The following is a 10,924-nucleotide window of genomic DNA, read 5'->3' as shown; positions in this document are numbered from 1 at the left end:
GATATAATTAGAAGCCACACATTCTAGGAAATCTGGGATGGTAAGTCGACTCTTTTATAGAAGGCAGGTTGGCAACAGAGGGAAAAATGTTTTCAGCATGCAAGTTTTGGGGGACATGTTTTTTTTCATAAGCACCCAATGATGTAGCACGGTAGTGCAATACTAGAAAACATAGAAAAATGACCCCAATTGGAAAGTTTGGAAGGAAAAGGAGGATTGGGACAACCCTTCGGATTAACATTCTTTGGAAGAACATGAGAAAGGAGCTTCACTCCCAAAAAATAACTATTTAGCAGGGACCGAATATCCTTAGATGGGGTTATTCAATAAAAGGAATGTATACAGTCATAGAAACTTACAAACTAGATTTTGGGGAGCATTAGGAGGGATGAATATCATTATTGAAAAAACTATGGAAGGCAAACTTATGGCCTAAGATCTCTCAATTCCTTTGGTTTACTTGTAGAAGAAGAATCCTCACATGGGACCAACATCAAAAAAGAGGATGCCACGACCCCTCTTTTTGTATCCTTTGCAGACTATTAGGAGAGGACATGGATCACCTTCTAAACCAATGCATATACATGAACCAACTTTGGGACAAACTGGCGTAGCTATTCAACCATACAAACAAAGACTGGTACAAAATTATAGAGACAATTGACATCTAGAGGAAAGGTATCTTTTCAAGCCTTGTTTTAAATCAATCCTGGAGCTTATCAGTAGGCTTCCTCCTATGGGTGCTATGGAAAGAATAAAATCGGTGAATATTTAGAGATAAAATCCATAATATGGAGACAACTTGGAAAGGAATAATTCAAAACATTAAGGAGATCATTCTTGCCGACTGTTGGCATCCAGATGATTGGATGGTATCCCCCTAGGAAACCAGGATTCTTTGTCTATTGAAACTGACCCCGAAAACAGTATCTCCACCCTCATGTAAAATTATGATACCTTCATTGACCTCTCCAAATAAGTACTCAGCTCCCCCGGAGGGCTTCCTGAAACTTAACTTATATGGTGCCTCTAAAGGAAACCTGGGCGAAGCGGGATATAAGGGTGTGATCAGAGACTGGAAGAACCATCCAAAATACATATACGCAGCTAACTTTGGATATGCCAACAATAATGAAGCATAATTTATTGCACTAGAAAAAGGCCTCCTCCTGACACAAAAGAAAGGATACTAAAAAATGGTGGTTGAAGGAGACTCTCGTCTGGTGATCAATATAGTTAAAAAAATGAACCAAGGATCTAGCAGTGGGAAGACCATTCATAGTTGGAGAATATCACGTCTAATTCAATCAATTGCAGTAATCCTCAACCAATTTGACTACCTAATCCCATTAAATGTGAGAAGAGAGGGGAATAAGGCGACGAATTTCCTAACTAACTGGGGATGCCAAAACATTGGAAAGTCCATGGAATCCACATGGGAAGACACCAATCTAGGAGAGGATAAAGTAACTCTCAACCAGATACTTGAAAGTGATGCTAAGAACAGTCATCTAACCATAGCAGATAGAGGGACAAGTCCCACTGATTGGGGTGAATGAAGGGAGGAGAGGCTAAGTGGGATTTGCACTGCTGCCATGCATTTAGCCAACATACACCTCGGGTGGTGGCGCGGCCACACCCATGCGGGTTCGAGCATGTGAGGTTCGACAAGGAATTTAATACACGAGGTGTTGAGGGACACAACATATTGGGAATTCAGTCTGTCGCTAGTTGCAACAACTAGTCTCTTTGGAGATCAACGATACTCTTGAGGGTAGCCCCTGTCAAAGGAAAGATCGCTCCATGATTGGAAGCAGTGGAGGTATCATCACCTATCCATCTTAGTTCATTTTAGTATGTGAAAATTGGTTGCCCCATGATCCCTTTAATCATTGCTAAATCTATATTCTGTGCATGGTTAGGATTGCTCGGTTGGTTCTTTGTTCTATGGCATTATGCTCCCTTGGGTTCTTTATGGAAGGGTGGGGTTGGAGCTTACCTACCCAATTACATATTCAGACATGGGAATACCCATAATCGGTTAACCATGGAGATTTCTAGCAATACCATCAACTTGGTCTCATGTCTGACCAGGGATGGTGATACCCTGTGTTTTCCAATTGATGGAAAATCTAATTCCTGTTTTGAAACTTATAATGTTAAGCTAATTGTTGGTAAATTGGGTCCAATTGAGTCAAGGATTGCATTATTCTATTTGATGGGGGAATATAAAAAAATTCTTTTTAAGAAAACTCAAGTGTCTGAGGAGGGGGGCTCAATATTATTTCAAGGAAGAAAAAGAGGAAAGTTTCCTTAGATTATGGATTAATGGAAGTTTTTATTATCTTTATGTTCATGTAGTGAAGGGTTTTTAAGTAATATAAGAGGTGCTCAAGTCTTCGATGTATGACCTCTAGACCATCTTTTTGCAGGTGTCAACATGAGAAAAGAATCCTGAAATTCGACATCTAAAGGTTTCTTTACCTTCATGTGTAACATGGTTCGTGTGACATCCTGTCATGGTAACATTCCTCTTGCTTGAAGGGATCGGTCCCATGGGGGAGGTAGAACATGCGCTTCATAAAATAGTGGATCTAAGTCTCAGTCGCGGTCTACTGTGGTTGTTGTTAGGGCTTGTAGGACCTCAACCCATCCAAGGGCCTGCCAAACGATTGAGGAGTGGGAATATGACATTATCATTTGTAGTAACATAAGTGACTAGGAGCTGTTAGAGGAATTTGGAAATTTAGCCCCATACTCAGGCCATAGTTGTGCTTATCAATCCAAGTACCAATAATTTATTTTTACATATTAGATTGCGAAAACAATTATTGTGAAGGCTTTGATGACGAGGATTGTGGGCAGTATAGGCCCCATAGAAGGGATTCAAGAAATACATGCATAATTTTAGCTTATCTAGCAATAGATCTAGCAGTAGAATGCTAGTTTGTCTCGCATTGAGAAGCATATTCCTTTCATGCCTCAGGTAGAGCTGGCAAGTTCTAGTGCCAAACTACCCAACACCTGTAGATTCTTCAGATTATCATTCTGTCTTGTGATGTTTATGAAGTTTTGGTTGCCCAAGTTTAGTAGTATCTAGATGTATAGAAAATATTTTTGGCATATATGGTATAGTTTACAAGTCAATAGGGAGGATAAAGATTGTCAGGTTATACTTGCATGGCTAGACAACTTTAGACTTTTTATTTTTTGGTTGGCTTATAATGCAAGCAGATGGTTAATAGAACTGATTTCCCTATGGGTAGGTTGAGAGCATCTAGTGATGGATGTTGATGTTGTTTCTCCTTATTATTTTTGAAAAGTAATGGAAAGGTCTTGCAAAGCTTAAAAAAAAAAGAAAAAGAAAAAATCTATTAATTTATAATTGTGAAACTTTATATCTCCCAAAAAAAAAACTATATTAAAATAAATAAATAAACTGGTTGATTGTATGGAGTAAATTTAATAATATAGCCATGTATAATATCATCATTAATTAATGGAGCATGAACTTAGAATGACAACGATGATTTTAAGGAGTAGTATTTAAGCACATTTTTTTGGAGTTTTTAATGGATTTTTGTCTGGAATCTGATGAAAAAAATTGTGATCAAATCTTGATTTTTGTTACTTAAACTGATTTTTTTATTTGGCCACAAAAAATTTCGTCAGATTCCAGCCAGAAATCCCCCAGAAACTCTAAAAAGTCGCACTTAAACACCACTCCCAAACCATATGTTTTTGCTTATTTTTTCATCTTTTATTTTTAAATGAGATTGAAATTTAAAATAAATTAGATTGTATAAATAATTTTAAATTTTAAATATCTATGTTAAATAAGATCACAATGGTATATTATTATCATAATGATATAATAGTGATGGCTATGATGATCATAATGATATAATAGTAATTTTGAAGATGTTTTTTAACATTGGCTAGTGCTAGTTTAAAGAAATTATTATTATTATTATTATTGGAATTGTTGTTGTTGTTGTTTTGTTTTTTTTTTAATGTTTAAATTTTTTTTGTGGTGGTGGATTAAAATAAAAGGTAATTAATTATTTGGTATGATTTCAAATTTTATTTCTATGTTTAAAAAGTTTGGAAGTTCAATATTATTTTAAGATAATTTATTTGCATAAATTGAATACTATTTTATTATTAATTAGAAGTTCGTGAACTTGTGAGAGGCAAATATTGCACTCGCAAAATTAGATTATTTGTAGTAAGATCTATTTAGAATATTTAATACTTATTCTACTTTGTGAAATCAATACATAAAATGCTTCACCAATTAAAAGTGAGATGAAGATAGAAGATAAGAAATATACTTCTATCCAGGCTATAAAGCTTACACTAACAAAAAATTTAGGGTTCGGTAATCTATGCCCTCATCCTCTGCGCTTAGTTCGTTTAAAGATGTGGTTATGAACAAAACTTTACTTTAGTTATTCTAAATCTTTCTTTGCCTAATGCATATATTGTGGGAAACTATGAAGTTTGGTGTTAATGTTGAATATCTTGAAAATTTGAATCATTGAAATAATGGGTTTTGGTCTAATACAATAGAACTATATCTGTGAATCATTTTCATCTAGCTAAATCACTTTGAGTGTTTTTTTGTTTGCTAGGTAATGCGAGTCTTGAGATGATTGATACATTTAACATGTGGCTTGACTAGAGGCGACCAAGGGACATCTAAGTCATCAAAATCACTTCACTGGATTTTTGCCAATGGAGTTTCAAACTGATGACTTTTTCATCATATGGTGCCTTAACATAACACTCTATCACCATCTACTCTACGCCCCATGCGCTCAAAGCACTTTGAGTTATATCCATGCTCTACAATTTTTTTTTGTTTTCAAACATGGTTGAATATTAAAATGTTTTTGAGGACATCATAGGTTGTGGGGATGATCAAGTCTAGTTTGTTACTTAATGGTTTTGTGGTTTTAATCCTCCCATTTTTATATTATTAAAATTTAGTTTAAGTTGGCCTTTCAAATTTGCCTCTAGATTTTTGTTATTTATCACTTTTTTGTCATGGTTGTGTGGTTTTAATCCTCCCATTTGTCTATTATTAAAATCTAGTTTAAATTTGTTTCTACATTTTTGTTATTATCATTTTTCTTATATAGTTTTGTGATTTTAATTTCCTATTTATATATTATTAAAATTTGATTTAAATTAGCCTTCCAAATTTACCTCTACTATTTTCTATTTATCACATTATATACTTAAAAATATTCATGAATGACAAAATTACATCACCTAAATGGAATTCTTCTAGATATATTTAGATTCTTAATTATGAAAAAAAATGGTGTCAAGTATACTGATAAATGGGACCTCTTTAAGATTTGTTCACTCACTCGAAGATACATCGATGCATTTTAATTATTACTATTGAATGAAGGGATTTGCTGGAAGGAGATTAGCCTCGGAACTCTAGCCTAGATATATGCTTAATACTTAGTAATCGATATCCCACGCCATCAGGTCACACACAAGGAATAATTATAGGTTCGTTAGGCAATAAAGCTTAAAGGTTACGAGATTTATGAAATTCTCCAATTCCCATTGGACCAGAGATGAAAGCCTCACCTGTAACTTCCCTAAAAACAAAACTATTAACAATCATATTTGGATGTTAATTAGAATAAAATTCTAGAAAATCACCAAACGACAACCATAGGATCATAGAAATAACAATCCTCATGAAGTCAAAGGTGACCAAAATAAATGAAACCCCACCCAAAAAACTGAGCAAACTTAATGAATCCAATAAATCTAATTTTGCTAACAAAATTGGTACTCCAAACATTTGAGAAAAATTCAAAATTTCCCTAAATCATTTACATTAAATAAAAATCTATTAACATTAAAACCGTCCATCTTTATATAAATAAACACTTTTTATTTAAAAGAAAAATATATATATATTTCATATATATCTATATATATATAAACTATAAATTTCCCCTGATATTTAAATTTAAATGATATACATATAAATGATATACATATAATTTTAATGTTGGTTTTTGGCCAAGAATATATAATGATTATATAATAATTTAGTTAAATTACATTTTAATAATAATATTTATAAATGTAATTTTTTTCTTTTAAAGTTTAGAATTTAACAATTATAATAATTTTGTTCATCCTATTTATTTTTTTCTTTTAAAGTTTAGAATTTAACAATTATAATAATTTTGTTCATCCTATTTGGTTCTTAATATTATAAGACTTTTTTAATTACAAAATTATCGATATTTTTAAATTTGTATGATGAGTATGTTTTAGTATTTATAATTTTATAATTTTAAATATGTTTATAAAACATAGAGGTTCTATAATATTATTTTCTAGTAAAATATATGGAATTGTAAATGTTTATTGATAAAATTATGATAATTTTATGTGGTATAAAAGTAGCTTTATAATTTTGTTTATTTATTTATATATATTTGGTTGTTAATATTCATAAGACTTTTTTAATTACAAAATTATCGATATTTTTAAATGTGTATAATGAGTACGTTTTAATATTTATAATTTTATAATTTTAAATATGTTTATAAAACATAGAGGTTCTATAATATTATTTTCTAGTTAAATATATGGAATTGTAAATATTTATTGATAAAATTATGATAATTTTATGTGGTATAAAAGTAGTTTTATAATTTTGTTTATTTATTTATTATTATATGGTATAACATATTTAATTTTGTTTTTCACTGGGCATTAGTTTGTTTTTACCAAAAATTATGATGTTTATCCATAGTTTAATATTAAAAATTCAATTATTATTATTATTTATTATTATTGAAATTTATTTATTTGTAAAGTGATTGGTTGAGGTTTTATTATAGATTGTTTAGTACTTCCATTTCTATTAGTTACTAATTTTTTGTTTTTAGTTTTATTTCTTTTATATTTAACTTTTGATTTTTTCTTTTCTTTTTTTAATTCTCTTACTATTATGCCTATTTTCATGAATTATAATTTTTTCACAATATTTTCAATTTTAGGTACTTGTTATTATATTAAACATATTTTAATAAATTAAATTATAAACAACTATATATTAACAAAAATATAACACACACACTATATATAAAAGCAATATTAGTTAATCATATTTCTTAATTTTTGGTAATGGCATTCAACAATACAATATTTTATGAGTTGTTTTATTTTTGTGATGAAACTTTTGTCTTTATTATTGTTTTCATTAAGCTATATTTAAGCTAAGCTGTAGGTACTAGGTACTATGTAGCCCTTGTTTTGGAATATGTTTCTAGAATTTTAATTTAATTATCAATAATTATTAGGTGGATGGTAGGGATTTAACCTCTATAGAATATTTTAGAATATTTTTAATAGTATACACAAATCAAAAACTAAAATTTACTTTTAAAGTGTTTTTTTTTTCCTTTTTTTGGCATGTAGTATTGACAAGCCATAGTATTATAATAAAGTCTATTTAAATATTAAAAATCTCCATAGTAAAATAGAGGAGAATCTAATCCTGACATGTTTTTTTATAATGTATATATATTTATCTTATATATTTTTTTTATCATTAATGATAATTATTATAATTTTAATTAAAATTATAATTTAGTTAATTTTTTTTAATTTTAGCAACTTGAGATGTATGATGAAGTGTTTTGATGTTTATTATTGTTTGATGCTTATAATAAGCATCAAAACATTTATTTTATAATACATCTCACTTTGCTAAAATTACAAAAATCATAAAAACTAAATAAATTATAACTTTATTGTTATTATTATTAACTATAAAAATTTTAGTATGTAACATGGAACAAAGATTCCTACCCATGAACATTTATTTTCATTTTAAGATAATTTTATCTGTAAATCATGAACTAAAACCATGGCTTATCAATACCATGTGCCCAAAAACTCAAAACTGAACTAAAACCATGACTTATCAATACCATGTACCCAAAAACTCAAAATTCACCTCCTAATATACTTATGTGGCTATATAACGTACATAACGTTGACTAGATGACGACTACAGTGTAAAGAGTCAACCAAAAATAATGGCCCCGTGACGATGACGGCCGCAGTTGGTTCAACTTGAAGTCCATTCAAAAAGTACGCGTGGGCAACTTGCCAGGATGATGCATTGTATTTACCACAAATGGAAATGGAAACGATTGCTTTATAATCCCCTCCATTACTTCGCCAATTGTAAACGGAAACCAGTGCTTTATGTTCCTCACTTCCTTCACAGTCGATTGAAATGGAAATGAATCCATCTGAATGGGAAGATTGGCCAGAAAGCGCGATGGAGATTAGAGCAGGGGAAAGCACCAATATGTTGGAGTTGATTCGTCACCATTTGCTGGATGATGTGGAGGACGATTTAGATATTGAAGATGTAGTGGATCATCACCCATCACAAAATTACACATCATCATCTTCAGTCTCCATTTCGCCAGCAGTCATCACCAGCGCCACCTGGGAGTATATCCACGCAACTGCCACTGCCACCGCCACCGCCAGCGGCTTGTGCCAAAATTGCAGCTGTGAATCCACATCAGAAGACAATCACAATGAAGTCACACAACACTTTTCTTCTCCTCCTTCTGTATCCGCAGTTATAAGAAGAGCAGAGGCCGTAAATGTGAAGGTAAAGCCACAGCCCCGGGAAGAGCAGAGTGGAGAGATGAAGCAGATGAGCAGAGCCAGGCACTACAGAGGAGTCAGGCAGCGGCCATGGGGTAAATTCGCAGCTGAAATCAGAGACCCTGCCAAGAAGGGGACCAGAGTTTGGCTCGGCACTTTCATCACCGCCGAAGAGGCTGCTCTCGCATATGACCGCGCTGCCTTCAAGATGCGCGGAGCCAGGGCTCTCGTTAACTTCCCCCTCGCTCTCAATTCCAGTACAGAAAATGAATCGGCCGTAGGTCACATGGCGCACAAGAGGAAGAGAGGCAAAGAAGAAACGGCTGACGGTGGTACGGACAATTCCAGTACAGAAAATGAATCGGCCGTAGGTCACATGGCGCACAAGAGGAAGAGAGGCAAAGAAGAAACGGCTGACGCTGGTACGGACTGCAGTCGTAGGAGGCACGGAAATGGAAGCAGAAGCTGAAACTCCGGCAATAGATGAGCGTCGATAAATTTAATCATTTTATTAATAATATGATAGCGTCGATAAATTTAATCATTTTATTAATAATATGATTATGAGACTGAAGTGGCAATATCTAACAATCTTCTGAAAATGCATGTACCGCGTTGTTGTCCCGGGTAGTTGGGACAGTGCAATATTGCCCTTCTCACCCTGTTCCAAATAAACATATATATGTCAGGTAGCAATTCACAACGATTGTTAAATATTTATTGGATTGCTATTCGTTGACGCAACATATGTACAGATATTATATCATATTGTAATATCCTTTGACGCAACATATGTACAGATATTATATCATATTGTAATATAAAAAAATTTCAAAGGAGATTTTCCCCTCTGAAAAAGAAGCCTACTTAAAACAATCAAATTGAATCGTACTCTGAATTCCGTTGTTTACATGGATCAAAATTGAATCGTACTCTGAATTCCGTTGTTTACATGGCATGATTGTAGTGAAAAGGTCCGATTATAATTTTAATGAGGATTAAGTAGTGGATGATTGTTGTCACTATTCTTTAGTGTATTTATTGGAAATGAAAATTTGATATAAATAAAAATTAAATATTAAAATTTTTTTATAGTGATATATTTTAGTTAGATAATGTTAATATATATTTCATAAAAAAAAATTAAGTATTATAACATTACACTAAGAATTATTGTGTTTAAAAGATTTATCTTTTAAGTATAATTAGGTGTAAATCTAGCTTATGTTCACCAATTTATATAAAAAACAAAATTATAAATACGAAAAACAAATAACCATCATCAAATATACATGTTCAAATTTGAAATTATAATATAATTAGGAATATGGGTAACATATCACAATGATTAATGTTGGGTGCATGGAAAAGAATAAGATGCATTTTGTAGGGTATAGACTGTGCATTTTTATGTATGCAATTTTTTTGTATAATTTATCTTCTTAATTTTTCAGGAAGAAAAAGCATGATATATTCATAAAAGAAGATTACATATTGCAAATGCAAGAAGCATATGCAGAAACGTGGACCAAGCTACTTACAAAAATACTCCAAAAGAAGTATCCAGAAATGCCTTCTAACAGGGCAGCAGATAAAGGAATAAACCCCATAAAATCTGCTTAACAGATCCCAAATAGAGCCCCAAAAGGCCAATATTTGCCCCAGAAAAAACAAGGCAACCCATCTATAAGGTGCAGAAGAGACACCAATGCACCAAGCAGGCAAGCATCTGAGGATAGAAAATGAGAGCAACCAGCGCTAGATCTGTCCGCCCAAGATAAAGGGAGAGGCACAAAATGAGGAAGAGAGCAGCAAAAGTAGCCACTCCTTCCCCGCCCCCTCAAAACTCTCCACCCAAATCAGACGAGAAAGAGAAGAAGACACATTGCCTCAATCATCCACATCTGCCTGCAAAAAAAGACCATCAAAAACATCCATAGAAACGGCACGAAACAGAGCAGAGCGTCGTTGTTCCCTCAACGTTCCAAAGGATATGCCACGACCAGAACAATCCAAACTGCCGCCGAGAAGGAGAAGACCCACCGGAGCAGAAACGTCACCGGGGGCAGAGGCGGCAAGAGTAGCCACCTCGCCCCCGCTCAGAGAAAACTAAAGGATCAGAAGATGAAACGAGCCTGCAAGACGAAACCCTCTCTGCCTGCCTCTCGCCGCTCGTCTCAAGAGAGCCCACACCTCACGCCGTTCACTGCTAGCCTCTGGAGAAACCCCGCAAAGTTGTCGCTCG

At 33.0% G+C, this 10,924-nt stretch overlaps 1 protein-coding gene across 1 annotated transcript; it reads left to right on the top strand.

Moving 5' to 3' along the window:
• Nucleotides 1–8,293: 8,293 nt before the first annotated feature.
• LOC149257689 (ethylene-responsive transcription factor 5-like) lies at nt 8,294–9,148 on the top strand. Its single transcript, XM_089383196.1, has one exon. The coding sequence runs from the start codon at nt 8,294–8,296 to the stop codon at nt 9,146–9,148; it is 855 nt and encodes a 284-aa protein (XP_089239322.1).
• Nucleotides 9,149–10,924: the final 1,776 nt, after the last annotated feature.

This window comes from Pinus tabuliformis, chromosome 6 (genome assembly GCF_031772625.1).
Source record: "Pinus tabuliformis cultivar Carrire ecotype Pingquan chromosome 6, CPIR1, whole genome shotgun sequence".
Taxonomy (NCBI): Eukaryota; Viridiplantae; Streptophyta; class Pinopsida; order Pinales; family Pinaceae; genus Pinus; species Pinus tabuliformis.
The sequence above is the reverse complement of the archived record's forward strand: the minus strand, read 5'-3'. Positions and strand labels throughout refer to the sequence as shown.